This window comes from Salvelinus sp. IW2-2015, unplaced genomic scaffold, assembly GCF_002910315.2.
Source record: "Salvelinus sp. IW2-2015 unplaced genomic scaffold, ASM291031v2 Un_scaffold1708, whole genome shotgun sequence".
In the NCBI taxonomy this organism is placed as follows: Eukaryota; Metazoa; Chordata; class Actinopteri; order Salmoniformes; family Salmonidae; genus Salvelinus; species Salvelinus sp. IW2-2015.
Window position 1 is genome coordinate 137,775 of NW_019943099.1, and position 24,869 is coordinate 162,643.

At 42.4% G+C, this 24,869-nt stretch overlaps 1 protein-coding gene and 2 long non-coding RNA genes across 6 annotated transcripts; 2 read left to right on the forward strand and 1 right to left on the reverse strand.

The window, feature by feature from the left end:
- Positions 1-1,863: 1,863 nt before the first annotated feature.
- On the forward strand, positions 1,864-3,799 carry LOC112071759 (uncharacterized). 4 transcript variants are annotated; one of them, XR_011475954.1, is made up of 6 exons: positions 1,864-1,902; positions 1,952-1,968; positions 2,471-2,518; positions 3,105-3,186; positions 3,279-3,317; positions 3,715-3,799. It is a non-coding gene; the product is annotated as an uncharacterized lncRNA (long non-coding RNA). The 4 variants fall into 4 exon arrangements; XR_011475952.1 differs by lacking the exons at positions 1,864-1,902; positions 1,952-1,968; positions 3,105-3,186 and adding an exon at positions 2,083-2,134 and having other exon boundaries at positions 2,482-2,528; positions 3,260-3,317; XR_011475953.1 differs by lacking the exons at positions 1,864-1,902; positions 1,952-1,968; positions 3,105-3,186 and adding an exon at positions 2,086-2,119 and having other exon boundaries at positions 2,471-2,528; positions 3,260-3,317.
- Positions 3,800-4,934: 1,135 nt separating this feature from the next.
- On the reverse strand, positions 4,935-24,788 carry pgghg (protein-glucosylgalactosylhydroxylysine glucosidase). Its single transcript, XM_070439506.1, has 12 exons — positions 24,582-24,788; positions 20,765-20,946; positions 19,868-20,121; positions 19,541-19,660; positions 18,073-18,204; positions 17,612-17,723; positions 17,196-17,268; positions 13,070-13,206; positions 12,736-12,869; positions 9,031-9,128; positions 8,176-8,399; positions 4,935-5,104 (listed from the first exon to the last, which is right to left on the reverse strand). Exons 1-12 carry the CDS (start codon positions 24,704-24,706, stop codon positions 5,094-5,096), a joined length of 1,602 nt encoding a protein of 533 aa, XP_070295607.1. The 5' UTR covers positions 24,707-24,788; the 3' UTR covers positions 4,935-5,093.
- LOC139024621 (uncharacterized) lies at positions 11,980-12,630 on the forward strand. The gene is made up of 3 exons (XR_011475955.1): positions 11,980-12,070; positions 12,119-12,171; positions 12,360-12,630. It is a non-coding gene; the product is annotated as an uncharacterized lncRNA (long non-coding RNA).
- Positions 24,789-24,869: the final 81 nt, after the last annotated feature.

Genomic DNA, 24,869 nt, shown 5'->3' on the forward strand with positions numbered 1-24,869 from the left:
TATCAGTATAAAAAAAAAGGCATTTGATCCATCTCTACAAACATACAGTACATTTAACTGGGATGTGAATACAAATCAAGTAAGTCACACTAAATACATGTTTTAAGCACAATAGATTAAATCCTTGTTATACACAGAAAATCATTTCCAGCGCGTGAATAAACCAGGAAGAACAACGAGTCCCAAATGGCAATCTATTGTGCGTTACTTTGGGCTTTGGGCCCTGCGATAGGCTAGCGTCCTTTCCAGGGGGTGGAGTTGTACATCAAGCTGCCTCATGGGGGTGGAGTTTTACATCAAGCTGTCTCATGGGGGTGGAGTTGTACATCAAGCTGTCTCATGGGGGTGGAGTTGTACATCAAGCTGTCTCATGGGGGTGGAGTTGTAAATCAAGCTGTCTCACGGGGGGTGGAGTTGTACATCTAGCTGTCTCATGGGGGTGGAGTTGTACATCAAGCTGTCTCATGGGGGTGGAGTTGTACATCAAGCTGCCTCACGCTACAGAAACAGGAGACAGGCTCCTGCCCTATGGGACATTCTGGTTCATACAAGGCTACTTACTTTATAAAGGGAATAGGGTGCCATTTGGGACTAACTTAATGACATATAGGTTCAGTGCCTTCAGGAAGTATTCACCTTTAACCCTTGACCTTTCCCACAWTTTGTTGTGTTACACCCTGAATTTAAAATGAAATAAATTGAGATTTTGTGTCACTGATCTACACACAATCRTCCATAATGTCAAAGTGGAATTATGTTACCAGGGAGGTTTTCCAAGGGTTCGCAAAGAAGGGCACCTATTGGCAGATGGGTAAAAAAGAAGAAGCAGACACTAAATATCCCTTTGTGCATGGTGAAGTTATTAATTACACTTTGGATGGTGTATCAATACACCCAGTCACTACAAAGATACAGGCGTCCTTCCTAAATCAGTTGCCGGAGAGGAAGGAAAACACTCAGGGATTTCACCATGAAGCCAATGGTGACTTTAAAACAGTTACAGAGTTTAATGTTTGTGACATAAGAAAACTGGGGATGGATCAACAACACTAGTTACTCCCCAATACTAACATAAATGACAGAATGAAAAGAAGGAAAACCTGTACAGAGTCAACATTTTCAAAAACATGCATCCTGTTTGCAAACAAGGCAATAAAGCAATACTGCAAAAAAAAATGTGTCACAGAAATTATGTTTGGGGCAAATCCAACACATCACTGAGTACCACTCTTCATATTTTCAAGCATGATGGTGGCTGCATCATGTTATGGGTATGCTTGTCATCGGCAAGAACTAGGGAGTTTTTCAGGATAAAAATAAACGTAATAGAGCTAAGCCMCCGGCAAAATCCTCGAGGAAAACTTGGTTCAGTCTGCAAAATATACACTGGAGTTGCTTACCAAGACCACATTGAATGTTACTGAGTGGCCTAGTTACAGTTTTGACTTACTTGAAAATCTATGGCAAGACTTGAAAATGGCTGTCTAGCAATGATTGACAACGCATGAAGAATCTTTTGAAGAATAATGGAAAAAATATTGTACAATCCAGACGTGCAAAGCTTTACCGACTTACCCAGAAAGACTCACTGCTTTAATTGCTGCCAAAGGGGATTGTAACGTGTTGACTCAGGGCGTTGAATACTTATCTAGTCAAGATATATTCGTGTTTTATTTTACATACATTTATTTTTGAGAATTTTGTATAGATCGTTTACACACAAAAAAAAGACAATTCAATCCATTTTAATCCCACTTTGTAACACAACAAAATGTGGTAAAAGTCAAGATTAAATTACTTATAAGTACTTAGATAGAAGTACTGTAGATAGAAGTACTTACTGAGATTAAAGTACGATGTGATGACGGTACTGTACTGTAGATAGAAGGTACTAGATAGAAGGTACTGTAGATAGAAGTACTGTACTGTAGATAGAAGTACTGTACTGTAGATAGACGGTACTGTACTGTAATAGAAGTGACTGTAGATAGAAGGTACTGTAGATAGAAGTACTGTAGATAGAAGGTACTGTAGCTAGAAGTACTGCACTGTTGGATAGAAGGTACTGAGATAGAAGGTACTGTAAGATAGATAGAAGGTGCTGTAGATAGAAGGTACTGTAGATAGAAGTACTGTAGATAGAAGGACTGTAGATATGAAGGGACTGCACTGTGGATTAGAAGGTACTGTAGATAGAAGGTCCTGAGTAGATAGAAGGTCGTAGATAGAATTACTGTAGATAGAAGTACTGTAGATAGAAGTACTGTAGATAGAAGTTACTGTAGAAGAAGGTATTGTAGATAGAATATACTGTTAGATAGAAGGTACTGCACTGTATATAGAAGATATTGGGATAGAAAATACTGTAGTTAGATAGAAGGTACTGTTAAATAGAAGGTACTGTAGATAGAAGGTACTGTAGATAGAAGGTACTGGAATAGAAGGTACTGTGATAGAAGCACGTACGTAGATAGATAGAAGGTACTGTAGATAGAAGGTACTGTAGATAGAAGGTACTGTAGATAGAAGTACTGAGATAGAAGTACTGTGGATAGAAGGTACTGTAGATAGATGTACTGTAGATAGAACTGTAGATAGAAGTACTTGATAGAAGTACTGTATAGAAGGTCTGAGATAGAAAGGCACTTACTGTAGATAGATAGGAAGGTACTGTAGATAGAAGTCCTGTAGATAGAAGGTACTGTAGTTAGAAGGTACTGTAGATAGAGTACTTGGAAGAAGTACTGTAGTAAAAGTACTGTACTGTGGTAGAAGGTACTGAGATAGAAGGTCTGTAGATAGAAGGTACTGTAGATAGAAGTACTGTAGATAGAGGTACTGTATAGATAGAAGGTACTGTAATAGAAGGTACTGTAGATAGAAGTACTGTAGATAGAGGTACTGTAGATAGAAGGTACTGTATGAGTAGAAGTACTGTAGAAAGGTACTGTGGATAGAAAGTACTTGGATAGAAGTACGTAGATAGAAGGTTTATGACTGGTAGAATACTGGAGATAGAAGGTGCTGTAATAGAAGGTACTGTAAGATAGTGATAGAAGGTACTGTAGAAGAAGTACTGTAGATAGAAGGTACTGTGATAGAAGGTACTGTAGATAGAAGGTACTGTAGATAGAAGGTACTGCACTGTAGATAGAAGGTACTGTAGATAGAAGGTACTGTAATAGAGTAGACTGGATAGATACTGTAGAAGAAGGTACTGTACTGTGGATAGAAGGTACTGGAGAATAGAAGGGCTGAGATAGAAGTACTGTAGATAGAAGGTACTGTAGATAGAAGGTACTGTAGATAGATAGAAGGTACTGTGATAGGAGGTACTGTGGATAGAAGTACTGTAGATAAGAAGGTACTGTAGAGAAGGGTACTGTAGATAGAAGGTACTTTACGTAGATAGAATGTACTGTAATAGGAGTTGCTGTACTGTAGATAAGAAGGTACTGTAGATAGAAGGTACTGGAGATAGAAGGTACTGTACTGTAGATAAGAAATACGTACTGTAGATAGAAGGCACTGTAGATTAGAAGGTACTGTAGATAGAAATACTGTACTGATAGATAGAAGATACTGTACTGTAGATAGAAGTACTGTACTGTAGATAGGGTACTGTAGATAGAAGGTACTGGAGATAGAAGGTACTAGAGATAGAAGTACTGTAGATAGAAGTGCTGTTTGATAAAAGGTACTGTAGATAGCAAGGTGCTGTAGATAGAAGGTACTGTAGATAGAAGGTGCTGTAGATAGAAGGTACTGTAGATAGAAGGTACTGTGGATAGATAGGAAGGCACTGTAGATAAGAAGAAGGCACTGCAGATAGATAGAAGGTACTGTAGATAGAATTACTGTAGATAGAAGTACTGTAGATAGAAGTCTGTACTGTAGATAGAAGCTCTGAGATAGAAGGTACGGACTAGAAGTACTGTACTGTAGATAGAAAGCACTGTACGTAGATAGAAGCGACTGAGATAGAAGTACTGTAGATAGAAATACGTAGTAGATAGAAGATACTTACTGTAGATAAACTACTGTTACTGTAGATAGAAGGCACTGTAGAATAGAAGGTACTGTAGATAGAAGATACTGTACTGTAGATAGAAGATACTACGTAGAAGAAGTACTGTACTGTAGATAGAAGGCACTGTAGAGATAGAAGGTACTGGAGATAGAAGGCACTGGAGATAGAATGTACTGGAGATAGAAGGTACTGTAGATAGAAGGTGCTGTAGATAGAAGGTACTGTAGATAAAGGTACTGGAGATAGAAGGTACTGTAGATAGATAGAAGGCACTGCAGATAGATAGAAGGTACGTAGAAGAGTACTGTAAGAGAAGGTACTGTAGATAGAAGGTCCTGTAGATAGAAAGTGCTGTAGATAAGAAGTGCTGTAGAAGAATGTAGATAGATAGAAGCACTGCAGATAGATAGGAGTACTGTAGATAGAAGGTACTCGAGATAGAAGGCACGTGAGATAGAAGGTACTGGAGATAGAAGGTACTGGAGATAGACGGTACTGTAGATAGACGTACTGATAGATAGAAGTACTGAGATAGAAGTACTGTAGATAGAATGCTGTAGATAGAAGGTACTGGAGATAGAAGGTGCTGTAGATAGAAGGTACTGTGAGATAGAAGGTACTGGAGATAGAAGGTACTGGAGATAGAAGGTATGAGTAGATACAGAAGGTACTGTAGATAGATAGAAGTACTGTAGATAGAAGTACTGTATAGAAGTGACTGTAGATAGAAGGTACGGAGATAGAAGGTGCTGTAGATAGAAAGTACTGGAGATAGAAGTACTGTGAGATAGAAGTACTGTAGATAAAGGTACTGTAGATAGAAGGTACTGGAGCATAGAAGACTGTAGATAGAAGTACTGTAGTAGAAATGTACTGTAGATAGAAGGTACTGTCTGTAATAAAGTACTGTAGATAGAAGGTGCTGTACTGGAGATAGAAGGTTCTGGAGATAGAAGGTACTGGAGATAGAAGGTGATGGGGTTTGACAGGGATGGTCCTCACATGGCCAGCAGGATAAGGCACCATCCACTTTACAGATCATTCCAGACTTCCCGTGGGAAAGTCACTGGTTTCCTGAGGAAACAAACAAATATTGACCTTTATTTTTATATCAATATATTTATATTAACCAGGTTGTCATAACCAGCCTAAATTAACGCAATATAAACTCAGAAAAAAATAAACGTCCTCTTCACTGTAACTGCTTCTATTTCAGCAAACTTAACATGTGTAAATATTTGTATGAACATAACAAGATTCAACAACTGAGACATATAACTGAACAAGTTCCACAGACATGTGACTAACAGAAAGGAATAAGGTGTCCCTGAACAAAGGGGGAGTCAAAATCAAAAGTCACAGTCAGTATCTGATGTGGCACCAGCTGCATTAAGTACTGCAGTGAATCTCCTCCTCATGGACTGCACCAGATTTGCCAGTTCTTGCTGTGAGATGTTACCCACTCTTCCCCCAAGGCACCTGCAAGTTCCCGGATATTTCTGGGGGAATGCCCCACCCTCATCCTCTGATCCAACAGGTCCCAGACGTGCTCAATGAATTGAGATCCGCGCTTCACTGGCCATGGCAGAAACACGGAACATTCCTGTCTTGCAGAAAATCACACACAGAACGAGCATTGGTCATGCTGGAGGTCATGTCAGGATGAGGCTGCAGGGGGTACCACATGAGGGAGGAGGATGTCTTCCTGTAACGCACAGCGTTGAGATCCTGCAATGACAACAAGCTCAGTCCCATGATGCTGTGACACACCGCCCCAGACCATGACGGACCCTCCACCTCCAAATCGATCCCGCTCAGAGTGCAGGCCTCGGTGTAACGCTTATTCCTTCGACGATAAACGCGAATGCGACCATCACCCCTGGTGAGACAAACCGCGACTCGTCAGTGAAGATAACTTGCCAGTCCTGTCTGGTCCAGCGATGGTGGGTTTGTGCCATAGGCGACGTTGTTGCCGGTGATGTCTGGTGAGACCTGTCTTACAACAGCTTACAAACTCTCAGTCCAGCCTCTCTCAGCTTATTGCGGACAGTCTGCGAGCACTGATGGAGGGATTGTGCGTTCCTGTGTAACTCGGCAAGTGTTTGTGCCATCCTGTACCTGTCCGGCAAGTGTGATTTCGGATGTACCGATCCTGTGCAGTGTTTTACATGTGGTCTGCCACTACGAGGACGATTAGCTGTCTGTCTGTCTCCCTGTAGCGCTGTCTTAGGCGTCTCACAGTACGGACATTGCAATTAATTGCCCTTGCCACATCTGCAGTCCTCATGCCTCCTTGCAGCATGCCTAAGGCACGTTCACGCAGATGAGCAGGGATCCTGGCATCTTTCTTTTGGTGTTTTTCAGAGTCAAGTAGAAAGGCCTCTTTAGTGTCCCTTAGTTTCATAACTGTGACCTAATTGCCTACCGTCTGTAAGCTGTTAGTGTCTTAACGATCGTTCACAGGTGCATGTTCATTCATTGTTTATGGTTCATTGAACAAGCATGGGAAACAGTGTTTAAACCCTTTACAATGAAGATCTGTGTAGTTATTTGGAATTTTATGAATTATCTTTGAAAACACGGTCCTGAAAAAGGGACGTTTCTATTTTATGTTTATGTCACAACAGGTCTAAATATATGTGTTATGATCATATTATGACAGTTATGTCAGCTGTTATGACATATTATGACATGGTTATGACGTTACATAACGTGTTATGACGCTAGATTTCATGTAAAGTGTTACCGATTTTCCTAACCCTAAAAACAACGACAAAATCTGAATGTTGTGTCTTAATAACATGATTGATTTCAGGACAAAATTATAACTTTACGGTAATATCCATACAGTATTAATTATAACTTTACTGTAATATCCATACAGTATTAATATATAACTTTACTGTAATATCCATGACAGATTAATTAATTAACTTACGGTAATATCCATACAGTATTTTAATTATAACTTTACTGTAATATCCATACAGTATTTAATTATAACTTTACGGTAATATCCATACAGTATTTAATTATACTTTACTATAATATCTATACGTATTTAATTATAACTTTACATAATATCTATACAGTATTTAATTATAACTTTACTATAATATCTATACAGTATTTAATTATAACTTTACTTATATATCTAACAGTATTTAATTATAACTTTACAGTAAATATCCATACAGTATTTAATTATAACTTTACTGTAATATCCATACAGTATTTAATTATAACTTTACTATAATATATACAGTATTTAATTATAACTTTACTATAATATCTATACAGTATTAATTATAAACTTTACTATAAATCTATTACAGTATTTAATTATAACTTTACTGTAATATCCATACAGTATTTAATTAAACTTTACTGTAATATCCATACAGTATTTAATTAAACTTTACTATAAATCATACATATTTAATTATAACTTTACGAATATCCATACAGATTTAATTATAACTTTACTATAATATCCATACAGTATTTAATTATACTTACTATAATATCTATACAGTATTTAATTATAACTTACTATAATATCTCTACAGTATATTTAATTATAACTTACTAAATATCTATACTATTAATTATACTTTACGCGTAATCATACAGTATTTAATTATAACTTTACGGTAATATCCATACAGTATTTAATTAATACTTTACTATAATAATCTATACAGTATTTAATTATAACTTTACTATAAATCTATACAGTATTTTAATTATAACTTACGGTAATACCATACAGTATTTAATTATAACTTTACGGTAATATCCATACAGTATTAATTATAACTTTACTATAATATCTATACAGTATTAATTATAACTTTACGGTAATATCCATACAGTATTTAATTATACTTTTACTATAATATCTATACAGATTTAATTATACTTTACTATAATATCATACAGTATTTTAATTATAACTTACTATAAATATCATAACAGTATTTAATTATAACTTTACGGTAATATCCATACAGTATTTATTTTAACTTACGGTAATATCCATAACAGATTTAATATAACTTTTCTAGTAACTAATCTATACAGTATTTCAAGGTTCAGTTTCAGCATGTGTGACTTGGTAGAGAGTAAAATGGAAGAGTGTTGACCTGGTATAAGAGGGATCTTGGTCCCAGAGTTCTTGAGGACCACCTGCAGAGCGCAGGGTTTGGTATTCCCAGCATGCTTTGCTCCCTCTCTCAGTATGATGTAAACTTCCTGTCCCCTCACTAGCCAGTCCATCTTGTTGCCCAGGTAACTGATCCCCCGGATGCACAGCTGAGTGATGTCCTCAGGGATGGAAGGGGCGAAGGCCAGACAATCTTTCTGTACTCTGAGKAGGAAAATGAAAAAGAGAGAAGGGTACATACTGCAGATCACCGAGGAGCTCATTGTTGCCCTATGTCCCAACAGRTAAAGACGTGGGGTTAAAGACATTCTCTGATACTTTGGACACTAAGAAAGTATTTTTGTAATTCTTTGATGGCTGATGTGTCAATGTGTAGAGCATTCATTCAAAATCTATGAGCATAATTACTACCTAACATCAATTATTCACAAAGTCCCTAGTTTGAAAGCGACTGTTTTCTTGAAGCGATGCTYCACGATTTCCCCTACACTTCTCCCCACGTGGGCCAGCCCCGTAGCAAATGGAGTTATAGCCAATGAGCTTCAGCCCCTCGCATTTGTGTGACAGCTAGCAAGAGGCCTGCCCAGCGTTATCCAATGAGGTTGTAGGGCGGGCCCAACGGCTCAGTCGACGCGAGAGAGCGAGCGAGAGAGAGAGAGACTCTCTTTTGTATACTCTAAAAGGTATACAAAAGTACCAGAGAATGTTTTTAAGACAGGAAGTAGGTACGTATACTATTATAGCAGAATACAAGTGTAATGTACGTCTTATGATGCCACTATATGACCGTTTGGTTTCAAGCCAAGTGATGTGTATGTTGGTGGATATAACTGACCTGAATCCAGTGTAACCAAACAGAACAGCCTGCAGGAATCCTCCCATACCAGTGAGAAAGTTCACCGCCCCAGAACCATCAGACGATTCACTCCATACCTGAGAGACATTAATGTGACACATACTGTGTGTGTGTATGCGAGAGAGACAGAGAGACGAAGAGAGATATAGAGAGCGAGACAGAGATATATAGAGAGAAGGATGGAGAGAGAAAGAGAGAGATACAGTATAGAGACAGAGACAGAGAGGGATGAGAGACAGAGAGAGAAGAGAGAGAGAGACAGAGAGAGAGACAGAGACAAAGAGAGAGAGAGAAAGAGAGAATATAGAGGACAGAGAGATATATATAGAGAGGAGAGAGACAGAGAGAGAGAAAGGAGAGAGAGAGAGAGAGAGAGAGAGAGAGAGAGAGAGACGAGAGAGAAACAGAGAGAGAGCTTTTCCCCATTCTGACCTGGAATGGTCCCTGGATATTTTTGAAACACTTCTTGTAGTAGACGGCCAGCCTTCTCCACTCCCCCAGTCCAGCCAGCCCACTGCAAACATACCTGGCAGAATACAGACACAAACACACTTGACAAATGGGCTTCGACATCCCCAACTAGGTAAAACTCGTCTTAAAAAAAAAGAGATTATATATTATATATGGGATCTAACCCAGGCTGTAGTGACGCCGATGCAGTGCCTTAGACCTCTGCACCACTCAGGAGGCCGGTATAAAACCCTTCACACCCCAACAGCGTAACACTATTCTACACCCAACAGCGTAACACATTCTAAACCCCCAACAGCGTACACTCTTCTACACCCCCAACAGCGTAACACTATTCTACACCCCACAGCGTAACACTATTTCTACACCCCCAACAGCGTAACACTATTCTACACCCCCAACTGAGTAACACTCGTCTACACCCCCAACTGAGTAACACTCTTCTACACCCCCAACTGAGTGTCACTCTTCTACACCCCCAACTGAGTAACACTCTTCTACACCCCCAACTGAGTGACACTCTTCTTCACACCCCAAGCTGAGTAACACTCGTCTACACCCCCAACTGAGTGACACCTTTCTACACCCCCAAACTGAGTGTCACTCTTGTCTCACACCCCCAACTGAGTGACACTCTTCTACACCCCCAACTGAGTGAACACTCTTCTCACACCCACTGAGTAACATCGTCTACACCCCCAAACTGAGTGACACTCTTCTACACCCCCAACTGACTGTAGTGACACTCTTCTACACCCCACACAGGCTTGTAAGATAACACTCTTCTACACCCCCAAACTGAGTACAGCTCCTTCTACACCCCCAACTGAGTAGACACTCTTCCAACCCCCAACTGAGTGACCTTTAACCCGATCCAACTGATGACACTCTTCTTACAACCCCTAGCACTGAGTACACCTTTCTACCTCGTTGACGACTTTACACCCCCAACGTAGAAGTAAGAGCACTGTCTCACCCCAACTGAAGGGTATTACCACTTCTCTTCCACCCTCCAACTGCCAGTAGGAGCCTACTACGCACCCACTTTCATTCTTACAAGCCCCAACTGAGTGACACCTCTCACAATGAGTACCTTTCTACACCCCCGTAGACTGAGTCACACTCTCTCACCTCCAACTAGTGACACCTCTACGCGAAGTGCGTAATAACACTCTGAGTCTTACACGGCACCCGAAACTGGAGGCAGGAGGTTAAACGCAACTCATGTGCTACACCCAGATGTAGTAACACTCTTCTAAACCGCCACTGAGTCTGTGGCACTCTTCTACACCCGCCAAGCTGGATGTAGAAGATTTGTTTTAGTATTAGTGTAACATACTCTTTCGTTTTCTTACCCTCCACTCTGCTACACCGCCCCAACTGAGTAAAGTTAGAACACTCTTCTTACACCCCACTGGGGTGTTAGAAGAAGTGACACTCTCTACACCCCCAAATATGAGTTTCTGAGTAGTGACACTCTTCTACACCAACTGAGTTAACAACATCTGGTGTTTCTTCACCACCTCCCGCGGAGGTGTAGACCACGCGTCTGTTAACTAACCGCGCTGTTGTCGGTACACCCCAAGTGTGATGTAAGACACTCGTTCTACAACCGCAGGACTCCCACATATCAACATCGGCCTTTGGGCCGTACGGCACTCGTCTACACCCCCAACTGTAGAAGGGTCCGATGGTCACTCGGGGTGTGTACGACAAGGCTTTCTACGGAGCCGTCACTCGGACCCAAACCAAGTGAGAACATCTGCGTCGGAGACCCCCAAAGAGGGTTTACCTGTCGTAGATAAACACCTCTACACCCTTCAACCAAGTGACACTCTGGTTGCGACATCCCCTCAATTAATCCGAGTGACACTCTGTCTACACCTCGCCAAACGCTAGTATTGATGTCAACTCGAGTGACCCCTTTTGGGTCTATCAGCCTCTCCCAAAGAAGCTGGGTTTTGTTTCAAAACTGCTACGACACCCTTCTACACCCCCAACGAGTGACAGCCGTGTCTACACCCCAACCATGAACTGTTCCCACCTGACACTTCTTCGTACAACCCCCAACCGTGACATGAGTCTACACCCGCCAACCGATGTGATCACTCTCACTCTAATTCCCGCCAACCGAGGGTGACACTCTTCTACACCCCCAACCGAGTGACACTCTTCTAGCACCCCCAACGCAAGTGACACCCTTTCTACACCCCAACCGGTGCCGACACTCATTCTACACCTCCCAAACCGAGTGACATCTCTCACACCTCCCAATTCGAGTGACTCCCTTCTACACCTCCCCAACCGATTGACACCCCTTCTACACCCCAACCGAGGTGACACTCTTCTACACCCAACCGAGTGACACTCTTCTACACCCCCAACGTGTGACACTCTTCTACCCCCGATTAACAGAGTGACCACCCTTCTACACCCCCAACGCAAGTGACACTCTTCTACACCCCCAACCGAGTGAACACCCTTCTACACCCCCGAGTGACACCCTTCTACCACCCCCGAGTGACACCCTTCTACACCCCCAACCGAAGTGAACCTTCTACACCCCCAAACGAGTAACACACGTCTACACCCCGAGTGACACTCTTCTACACCCCCAACTGAGTGACACTCTTCTACACCCCCAACTGAGTGGACACCCCTTCTACACCCCCTAGTGACACTCGTCTACACCCCCAACTGAGTACACCCTTCTCCACCCCCAACTGAGTAACAGACACCTTCTGACACCCCCAACTGAGTGACACCCTTCTACACCCCCTAGTGACACTCGTTCTACACCCCAACTGAGTGACACCCTTCTTACAACCCCAACTGAGTGGACACCCTTCTACCAGTAAGGATTTCAGAACACATTCATAATACACACATACTGCATTCATTAGCAGTAGAAAGAAATGCTTATGTACTGCTTACGAATGGGTTATGTATGGGTTATGAATGGGTTATGTATGGGTTATGAATGGGTTATGAATGGGTTATGTATGGGTTATGAATGGGTTATGTATGGGTTATGTATGGGTTATGAATGGGTTATGAATGGGTTATGTATGGGTTATGTATGGGTTATGTATGGGTTATGAATGCGTGATGTGTTATAAAGTCCTTTTTGTTGGGTAGGTACCCCTTTCAACAGTACAGTTGACACATTGACCCGTTCTTGGCAGTGCATGGTAATACCAGTATGTGACGTACCCATGTCATAGCTGGTCCACCAGGGTCTGTGACAGCCTCGTAGAACTCCAGGTCATTTCTCCTGACCTCAGGGGTCATAGGTAGACCCAGGGGGTAGCCTAGCAACACTGTGTCAGCCTGCTTCACAAATTGTCCTGGGAGAAAGTCAAATAAAATAAAATAAAGCGGAGACTCAATAATACTGCATGTGTTACATGTCCTTATTACTGAAATGACTGGATGAGATTGATAGTACACCTTTTTAATTAAAATTAAAAAATACACACATAGAAAAYGAGCTATTCATTTGGTAAAGTAAGCAACTAAGTGAACGTGCGCAACGGGCAAGACTCGCCTTTTTTGTAGCCGTCAAATTCAGGATGGTATTTCTGCTTCTGATCGAAAGGGATTTTAATCTTGTCTGCTACCTGCTGCCACTCCTGAGGAGCAGGGTACTTCAGCAGGGCAGCCAACTCCACAGCAAACTCAAGACTGGGTAAGAGATGAGAAAGAAAGTCGTTGATGTTACTATTTACAATGTTTTCCATAGACTTTAAAAAAAAAGGGAGCTTCTTACCGGCAAAGCCTGGATGTGGAAGGACGATGGCTTCCACATGAATAAGGTCTATGGAAAATAAGGTGAGATTGGGAAATACCTGAGGGTGGTGTCACGCCCTGACCWRAGAGATCCTTTTTATGTCTCTATTTTGGTTTGGTCAGGGCGTGAGTTGGGGTGGGCGTTCTATGTTTTGTGTTTCTATGATTTTCTATTTCAATGTTTTGGCCCGGGTATGGTTCTCAATCAGGGACAGCTGTCTATCGTTGTCTCTGATTGYGAACCATARTTAGGTAMCCCTTTTTCCCYCCTGTCTTTGTGGGAAGTTGACTTTGTTRYGGGCACTTTGCCTTTGAGCTTCACGGTTTGTTTTTTGTAATGTTTATTGTTTTTGTTCGGCGTCATCTTTTATTCAATAAAAMAAAATGTACGCTCACCACGCTGCACCTTGGTCCTCTTGTTTAAACAGCCGTGACGGGGGGGGGGGTATCCTATGAAGCATGTTTGAGGAAATAGCCACGTAATTGGGACGGCAGGTAGTCTAGCTGTTAATAGCYTTGGGCCAGTAACTGAAAGGTCGCTGGTTCGATTCCCTGAGCCAACTAAGTGAAAAATATGTCGATGTGCCCTTGAGCAAGGCATTTAACCCTAATTGTTCCTGTAAGTCTCTCTGGATCAGAGCGTCTGGTAAATGTAAATGTTACTTTGGTCAACTCTGAGTTCTACTCTGAGTTCTACTCGGGATAACCTTTTAGCCTGGTACATTTCTATGGTAATGAATCCTTCAGAACTAACCTGCTCCGATGCAGACTAACGAAAGGCTAACTCCTGAATGAAGGGTCTGAGTCACGAGTTGCGGACAAATTCAATCAGAATCCCTCCCTCTCGAAAATATTGTCATTATTCCCCTTCATTTGAGGAATACGACTGATTATATATATTTTTTGAATAACAAAAAAAAATGTGTGTAAAAAAAATTGTCATGTTAAAATATCACATTTAGTAATGACAGCATTTGCTTTCCAAACTGTACATTTTCCGCGTGATTGTATTTTAAGATTTGTGAAAGGCCAATGACAGCCACATCCAACCATAGACATATTATCCATAGATGYCAGTTCCCTTTCAAAGTAAAGACTMYCAGCCYTTGTTAGTGTTTAACAGTCAAATTGTCAGGTTTAGAGGTTCCAAAACTCTTCTATGGATTCTCCCGGGTGGCGCAGTGGTCTAGGGCACTGCATCGCAGTGCTAGCTGCGCCACCAGAGTCTCTGGGTTCGCGCCCAGGCTGGGCTGGGTTCGCGCCCAGGCTCTGTCGCAGCCGGCCGCAACCGGGAGATCCGTGGGGCGACGCACAATTGGCATAGCGTCGTCTGGGTTAGGGAGGGTTTGGCCGGTAGGGAGGGTTTGGCCGGTAGGGATATCCTTGTCTCAGTATGTAAAAAAAAAAAATATTAAAAAAAAGAAAGAAAAAAAATGTATGCACTCTACTGTAAGTCGCTCTGGATAAGAGCGTCTGCTAAATGACTAAAAATGTAAATGTAAATGTATGTCTAATGGCCACAACAAGCTGTTCTACAGATAGAAGGGAGATAGGAGTGGGGGGGGGGTGCTTGGGCATTGATGAGCACATCAAAGACGGCATTAACGATCACTAATCAAATAAGGACGGCACTTCTAAAAGCCCATTTCACACATCTGGTGAATTATTTGTAAGATAACTTTTCACACGTCACTGACTCGGCCCATGGACTGATGTTACAGCCCGTCTCAATGAAGAGGTCGGTGTTCGACTAGCCATGTGTGACATGCACACGCAGTTACAAGCCTGCTAGAGTTAAGCAGCAGGAGGGCGAGCAACATCCAGCGACGTTGTACGGGATGAAGCCTGAGCTGGAATGTGAAGCTAACTGAAGCTGGTTAGTATTAGAGAAGCTGAGCTGGAATGTGAAGCTAACTGAAGCTGGTCAGTGTTAGAGAAGCCTGAGCTGGAATGTGAAGCTAACTGAAGCTGGTCGTGTTAGAGAAGCCTGAGCTGGAATATGAAGCTAACTGAAGCTGGTTCGTGTTAGAGAAGCCTGAGCTGGAATATGAAGCTAACTGAAGCTGGTTCGTGTTAGAGAAGCCTGAGCTGGAAATGTGAAGCTAACTGAAGCTGGTTCGTGTTAGAGAAGCCTGAGCTGGAATATGAAGCTAACTGAAGCTGGTTCGTGTTAGAGAAGCCTGAGCTGGAATATGAAGCTAACTGAAGCTGGTTCGTGTTAGAGAAGCCTGAGCTGGAATATGAAGCTAACTGAAGCTGGTTAGTGTTAGAGAAGCCTGAGTAGATCTACAGTGTGCATTGGGAAAGTATTCAGACCCCTTAATTTTTTTCCCACATTTTGTTACGTTACAGCCTTATTCTAAAATTGATAATAACATAATATTTCCCTAATCAATCTACACACAATACCCTATAATGACAAAGCAAAAATAAGTTTTTAGAATTTTTTGCAAATGTATAAAAAAATAAGTATTACATAAGTATTCCGCCTTTACTCAGTACTTTGTTGAAGAACCTTTGGAAGCGATTACAGCTTCGAGTCTTCTTGAGTTTGACGCTACAAGCTTGGCACACCTGTATATGGGGAGTTTCTCCCATTCTTCCCTGCAGATCCTCTCAAGCTCTGTCAGGTTGGATGGGGAGTGTCACTGCACAGCTATTTTCAGGTCTCTCCAGAGATGTTCGATTGGTTCAATTCCAGGATCTGGCGGGGCCACTCAAGGAAATTGAGACTTGTCCCGAAGCCACTCCTACGTTGTCTTGGCTGTGTGCTTAGGGTCGTTGTCCTGTTGCAAGGTGAACCTTCACTCCAGTCTGAGGTCCTGAGCGCTCTGGAGCAGTTTTTCATCAAGGATCTCTCTGTACTCCCTGCCGCTGAAAAACATCCCCACAGCATGATGCTGCCACCACCATGCTTCAAGTAGGGATGGTCCCAGGTTTCCTCCATACATGACGCTTGGCATTCAGGCCAAAGAGTTCAATCTTGGTTTCATCAGACCAGAGAAGTCTTGTTTCTCATGGTCTGAGAGTCCTTTAGGTGCCTTTTGGCAAACTCCAAGCGAGCTGTCATGTGCCTTTTACTGAGGAGTGGCTTCCGTCTGGCCACTCTACCATAAAGGCCTGATTGGTGGAGTGCTGCAGAGATGGTTGTCCTTCTGGAAGGTTCTCCCATCTCCACAGAGGAACTCTGGAGCTCTGTCAGAGTGACCATCGGGTTCTTGGTCACCTCCCGACCAAGGCCCTTCTCCCCCGATTGCTCAGTTTGGCCGGGCGGCCAGCTCTAGGAAGAGTCTTGGTGGTTCCAAACTTCTTTCATTTAAGAATGATGGAGGTCACTGTGTTCTTGGGGACCTTCAATGCTGCAGACATGTTTTGGTACCCTTCCCAGATCTGTGCCTCGACACAATCCTGTTCGGAGCTCTACTGACAATACCTTTCGCCTCTGGCTTGGTTTTGGCTCTGACATGAACTGTCAACTGTGGGACCTTATATAGACAGGTGTGTGCCTTTCCAAATCATGTCCAATCAATTGAATTTACCACAGGTGGACTCCAATCAAGTTGTAGAAACATCTCAAGGATGATCAATGGAAACAGGATACACCTGAGCTCAATTTAGCGTCTCATAGCAAAAGGTCTGAATACTTACGTAAATAAGCTATTTCTGTTTTATATTTTTACAAAATTTGCAAAAATGTCTAAAAACCTGTTTTCGCTTTGTCATTATGGGTTATTGTGTTTAGATTGATGAGGAAATTGTTTAAATTCATCCATTTTAGAATAAGGCTATAACGTAACAAATTGGGGAAAAAGTCAAGTGGTCTGAATACTTTCCGAATGCACAGTAACTTGCTTCGTATGCCACCCCTCGGGTGTGTTACATACCTGTACTTGGCCACAGTGTTTGTGTACACCGAGTTGTTGACGTTGTAGTAATACTCATCGGGCGGCATGACACCTGGCAGAAAACAGACAAGAGACACTTTGGTAAATGTCTTGTTTACTCGAGCAACAGGGTTGCTACGACCAATAAGCTAAATAGCTTACCTAGTCTGCATGACAACGAAATCAGTTGCAATACATTTGCATGACATTTGAGTAATTTAACAGACGCTCTTATCCAGAGTGATTTACAGTTAGTGGATTCATTTTAAGATGGCCCCGGTGAGACAACCGAATATAAGTCACAGTAAGTACATTTTAACCTCATACTAGCTATCATTATAGTTAGTACTAGCAATACACTGACGTCAGTTGACCTGACTATTTATAAACAATACGTTTACMGAGTGTCCCTTTACCTAAGATGTGGTACTCCTGTTCTTCAGTGCTCCAGGTTACCCTGGAAACCCAGTAATCAGCCACGCCCCAAATCACTTCGCTGCCACGCCCCTCTGTGAACATAGACATGTCCTAGAAGAGAGACAGGTTGCAGGTCTTTAAAGTGTAGGTATTATGGTGGAAGTAGCCATCACTACATTGCTAATACCTATGCCCTTCAGATCAGAAAATAACAAGGCCCAAAGGAGAAGCGCCAGGGATCCGGCTGCGGATGACTGGCCTAGATGTGACCATACTCGTGTGAGGTAGTGTTGGGGTCAGGTGTTACCTGTGTGAGGTACAGGTAGTGTTGGGGTCAGGTGTTACCTGTGTGAGGTACAGGTAGTGTTGGGGGTCAGGTGTTACCTGTGTGAGGTACAGGTAGTGTTGGGGTCAGGTGTTACCTGTGTGAGGTAGAGGTAGTGTTGGGGTCAGGTGTTACCTGTGTGAGGTAGAGGTAGTGTTGGAAGGCCAGAGTAACGTCTCCGTTGATGTGGATCTCTTGTTGTCCGTATATATCTTCAGGACACACCTCTCTCCCTGACACAGCACTTTCCCACGGGAACTTTAGTCCCTGGTAGGACAACATCATATCTCATCAGAACACACTGACCCACATACACTACACTACACTAAAATACACTACACAACACAATACACTACACTATAATACACAACACTATAATACACAACACACACTACACAATACACTACAATACACTACACTACATACACTATAATACACTATAATACACAACACACACTACACAATAATACACTACACTACATACACTATAATACACAACACACACTACACAATACACTACAATACACTACACTACATACACTATAATACACTACAAACACTATAATACACTACACTATAATACACAACACACACTACACAATACACACTACACAATACACTACACAATACACAACACACACTACACAATACACTACACAATACACTACACTCACTACAAACCACTACATTCACGACAAACACATCACACCTATAAGTACAGTGAGGGAATACATTTCCAGTGTGTGATGTGTGTTCCTGTGGGACCACAGTGTCTTCAGAATGTATTCACACTCCTCGACTTCTTCCACATGTTGTTGTGTTACAGCCTGAATTTAAAATGGATTAAATGTAGATATTGTGTCACTGGTCTACACACAATACCCCATAATATTTACAAATTAATAAAAAATTAAAATGCCTTGAGTCAATAAGTATTCAACCCGTTTGTTATGGCAAGTCTTAAGTTCAGGAATACCAATGTGCACGTCAAATAATACGTGTCATGGACTCTCTCTGTGTGCAATAATATTGTTTAACATGATTTTTGAATGACTACCTCATCTCTGTATCCCACACATACAATTATCTGTAGGGTCCCTCAGTCGAGCAGTGAATTTTAAACACAGATTCAACCACAAAGAACAGGGAGGTTTTCCAATGCCTCGCAAAGAAATGGCACCTATTGGTAGATGGGTAATACACAAAAAAAAGCAGACATTGAATATCCCTTTGAGCATGAAGTTATTAATTACACTTTGGATTGTGTATCAATACTCTGTGTAGATAGGTGAGAAGAAGAATGTTTTAAAATCTATTTAATCCATTTTGAATTCAGGACGTAACAACAAAATGTAGAGAAGGTCAAAGGGAATACTTCCTGAAGGAACTGTAATGTATGCCTTCACATGACACTCAACAACACACAGTATGAACAAGATACAGATGTCTACTTGAAGCTGAAATCACTAACGTCACTAATACGGTACCTAACAATCACACAATATGACGCCAACTATAAAACTTGCAGCCAGAAGATCATGACGAGGCCTGACTGTGACTAGGGAGTGTGTGAACACATGGCGTCAGAGAGACCATCCAGTACCTTGTAGCCTTGCTTCTCGGCATTGTCCTTGGCGCCATCCACTGTCCTCACCCGGTACTCAAGCACGGCCCGGGCTAACTGAGGGTAGAAGAGACCAATACTGGGGTACATCCAAGTGTCCTATACAGGAAGACAGAGGGGAAGGACATTTCAGTCACACTAAAAGCCACATGGTTCAGTAGGTAGAGGTTACCCTAAACACAATGTACCCTCTCCTCGAGTACAGCCAGTTCCACTTATGTGTTGTAATCCGGTACACCTGATTGGTCAACTAAATACCTTCCCTTCATTGGTTACATCCTGAAATAAAAAGAACATTGTCCTCACCTGGTCCCAGAACACGTGTCCCCAGTAGTCTTGTCCTGACCCCCCGTTAGACAACCCCCCAGGACTGACCCCGCCGAAATGACCGGGCGCCTCGTGTAACGAAGGAAAGGCACTGAGCAGGTAGAACATGCAGCCAATCAGAGCCCTGCTCAGGTCGTCCGGACCAGTCAGCTCCAGCGTGCTGCCCGCCCACAGCTCCTCCCACGCCCGGAGGTGCGAGGGACGAAGGTTCCCATTGGTCATCAGCTCCAGAGCTGTTAACATTTTAAAACGCTCATTGACATGACAAGTTTCATTTTCTTTTTTTATTGGTAAAAAACATTAAAAAACAGTATGTCCAATATACTGTATCCCCAGAGATTTAGAAGTATTAATTAAAACACTTTAAAGTGGTCCTGGATGATAAAAACAAATAAAACATCTACTCACTGTGCTTATGTCATGCAATAAAATGCAAATTAATTACTTAAAAATCATACAATGTTATTTTCTGGATTTTCGTTTTAGATTCCGTCTCTCACAGTTGAAGTGTACCTATGATAAAAAAATTACAGACCTCTACATGCTTTGTAAGTAGGAAAACCTGCAAAATCGTCAGTGTATCAAATACTTGTTCTCCCCGCTGTACATCACTACTACAATGGCTGAGTTAAGCTGACGTTAAAAACTTGAGACTGGTCTCAAGTCAATGGCTGGTCATCTTATTACGAAGTATCGCCACACCTCTTGTCATAACGGGCCTCAGTCCGACATGTCCCACTCGAGGTACCGCAGCGGAGACTTCAGCTGCAACTTCATCAAGTTAGCTCTGTTTTCATCTGTAACCGTTGACGTTAAGCTTTCACCGGTTTTTTGTTTTTACGCAGGAGGATAGTTGAGCACACTCCCTTTCTTTACCTGTGTCGTAGTGAGCCTGTACGCTGTCCTGACTGCCCGCCACCGCCACCACGAACCCCCAGCGGGACTGGGCCTGGTCGGGCAGCAGGGTAAGGGAGGGGGTGATGGGGGTCCAGATGATGTGGACGCTGGGACAGACGCCACCAGGGACTTCAGCCGTGGTGGTACGGCCCTGGATGTAACTAGGGGAGGAAAGGGCTGATTGTGAGCTGAGCTGAATGCTGGGGCCTTCTGTATTAAAAAGGTCCAATGCAGCAGTTTTTATCTCAATATGAAATCATTTCTGGGTAACAATTAAGTACCTTACTGTGATTGTTTTAATTTAAAATGATCAAAAAGAAACAACAATAGCTTCTTAGCAAAGAGACATTTCTCAAGCAAGAATTTTGCTAGGACTGTCTGGGAGTGGTCTGAGTGGGGAGGGGACAACTGAAAACTAGCTGTTATTGGCTGAGAGGTTTGGAACTCTTTTCTTATTGGTCTATTGACAAATCTACTCGCCTGGTGATGTCACAGCTTTTCAAACAGCTCGTACACTAAAAGGGCATTATCATAATTTTCACACTTTCACAGTAGAATTCCAACCTCATAGTGTGGAAATGTACACTGAACCAAATATATAAACACAACATGTAAAGTGTTGGTCCCATGTTTCATGAACTGAAATAAAAGATCTCAGAAATGTTCAATAAGCACAAAAAGCTTATTTCTCTCAAAAGTTGGGCAGAAATGTGTTTACATCCCTGTTAGCGAGCATGTCTCCTTTGCCAAGATAATCCATCCACCTGACAGGTGTGGCATAATCAAGAAGCTGATTAAACAGCATGATGATTACACAGGTGCACCTTGTGCTGGGGACAATAAAAAGGCCACTCTAAAATGTGCAGTTTTGTCACACAACACAATGTTAATTTCTCTACAATCAGCCGCCTCCAATAGACAAGTGTGTCATTGTAGCAAAGTATTTATAAACAACAAAAAATCAGATCTCTTAAAAGTTGTCTTTATTTTTGTTCTGTAAAATAGATCATAATTAATTTTGGCCCAATAGACCTGATCTGGCATATTGGTCCAGTTCATTCAATGGCTGTGACACATATTCCAACTTTCAAGGAGCTTTCTATTTTGATTGGGTTATTTTGCCCCCCAAAAAACAACCTTAAGGCCTACCTATAGAAGAAACAAATATATATAACTCTGCATCTCTGCCCAGCCTGCCAAGAGAGGCCTAAAGGGTGTTTAGCATCCCCAGTAGCTCTGTAAGTCTGGAGAGAATATTCTCCACTGCTGGTCGGCTCTCCAGGATCCATCGTATGAGCCTGAAGCCCCAGACTGGCCAAACTGGTGTTTCTAAAAATGAATTCAAAAGGCATTGTAGACTGAGCCTAAGGCATTTTTTCGTTTAATTTGTATTTAATTATAAGTCACAGCCTATAGGCACAATTTATAGACTATACAATGAAATGCTGTTTAAATGCTGAACGCTTTTCCCCCCTACCACGTAGGGGTGGTATACAGAAGATAGCCCTATTTGGTAAAAGACCAAGTCCATATTCTGTCAAGAACAGCTCAAATAAGCAAAGAGAAACAACAGTCCATCATTACTTTAAGACATGAAGGTCAGCCAATACAGAAAATGTCATGAACTTTGAACGTTTCTTCAAGTGTAGTCGCAAAAACCATCAAGAGCTATGATGAAACTGGCTCTCATGAGGACCGCCACAGGGAAGGAAGACTCAGAGTTACCTCTGCTGCAGAGGATGAGTTCATTATGAGGTAACTACACCTCAGAATGCAGCCCAAATATATGTTTCACAGAGTTCAAGTAACAGACACATCTCAACATCAACTGTTCAGAGGAGACTGCGTGAATCAGGCCTTCATGGTTGAATTGTTGCAAAGAAACCACTACTAAAGAACACCAATAATAAGAAGAGACTTGCTTGGGCCAAGAAACACGAGCAATGGACATGTGGACACGAGCAATGGACATGTGGACACGAGCAATGGACATGTGGACACGAGCAATGGACATGTGGACACGAGCAAGTGGACATGTGGACACGAGCAATGGACATGTGGACACGAGCAATGGACATGTGGACACGAGCAATGGACATGTGGACACGAGCAATGGACATGTGGACCGGTGGAATTGTCCTTTGTTCTGGAGTCCAAATTGGAGATTTTTGGTTCCAACCGCCGTGTCCCAGTGTGGGTGAACGGATGATCTCTGCATGTGTATTTCCCACCGTGAAGCATGGAGGAGGAGGAGGTGTGATGGTGCTTTGCTGGTGACACTGTCTGTGATTTATTTAGAATTCAAGGCACACTTAACCAGCATGGCTACTACAGCATTCTGCAGCGATACACCATCCCATCTGGTTTGCGCTTAGTCCCACTATCATTTGTTTTTCAACAGGACAATGAGCCAACACACCTCCAGACTGTGTAAGGACTATTTGACCAAGAAGGAGAGTGATGGAGTGCTGCATCAGATGACCGGGCCTCCACAATCACCCGACCTCAACCAAATCGGACCTCCACATCCGACTTCTACACCTGCAGGATTTTCTGAGACCAGCCACCTGGACAGCTGATGAAACTATGGGTTTGCACAACCGAAGAATTTCTGCACAAACTGTCAGAATCCGTCTCAGGGAAGCTCATCTGTGTGTGCATCGTCCTCACCAGGGTCTTGACTTGACTGCAGTTCAGCTTCGTAACTGACTTCAGTGGGTAAATGTTCACTGTCGATGGCCTCTGGCATGCTGGAGAAGTGTGCTCTTCACAGATGAATCCCGGTTTCAACTGTCCCGGGCAGATGGCAGACAGTGTGTATGGAGTCATGTGGGCAAACGGTTTGCTGATGTCAACGTTGTGAACAGAGTGCCCCGTGGTGGTGGTGGGGTTATGGTATGGGCAGGCATAAGCTACGGACAAGGAAAACAATTGCATTTTATCGATGCCAATTTGAATGCACAGAGATACCGTGACGAGATCCTGAGGCCTGTTGTCGAGCCATTCATCCGCCGCCATCACCTCATGTTTCAACATGATAATGTACAGCCCAATGTCGCAAGGATCTGGTCACAATTCCTGGAAGTTGAAAATGTCCCAGTTCTTCCATGGCCTGCATTACTCACCAGACATGTCACCCATTGAGCATGTTTGGGATGCTCTGGATCGACTTGTACGACAGCGTGTTCCAGTTCCCGCCAATATCCAGCAACTTCTCACAGCCATTGAAGAGCAGTGGGACAACATTCCACAATGAACAGCCTGATCAACTCTATGTGAAGGAGATGTGTCACGCTGCATGAGGCAAATGGTGGTCACACCAGATACTGACTGGTTTTCTGATCCACACCCCTACCTTTTTTTATTTTAAGTATCTGTGACCAACAGATGCATATCTGTATTCCCAGTCATGTGAAATACATAGATTAGGACCTAATGAATTTATTTGACTGATTTCCTTATATAAACTCAGTAAAACCTTTGAAATAGTTAATAAAAAAAAAAAATTGTTCAGTGTATATAAAACACAGGAAAATCAAGTCTAAGAGTAGGACTTCTGATCTAGGATCAGTTTGGCTTGTTATAATGAGTAGATAGAGGCTCTATGAATAAAGGCCCTGGTGTTTCAATCGTTAGATCTGTGAAAAATAAACCATGGAGAAAGGCTGTATAAACACAATGGTAAAGCACCTACAACACACTGCTGTTACAAAAGAAAGAAGGCCATTGATTCTTTCTGTTTCTGTCCATCTAGCTTCCTTCCTATTTCTCGTTCCGCCGGGCCATTTATTCTCACCTGGCTCCTTTGTAGTCCGGTTCAGAATGGAACACTATGTCATCGCTTTGAGGCGTGAACCTACTGTCCAGCTTGATTGTGATTGGCTCCTGGGAGGTGCCCTGACGAACCAGCAGGACCTCCATGACCAAGAGGTTGGGATGATGTCGATGGGTGTAGAGAGACTGGGAGGCAATAACACTAACTGTCCTCAGAGAGTGGGTGAATATACCTAGAGAGAGGACAAGGACGGACAGACAGACAGACAGACAGACAGACAGACAGACAGACAGACAGACAGACAGACAG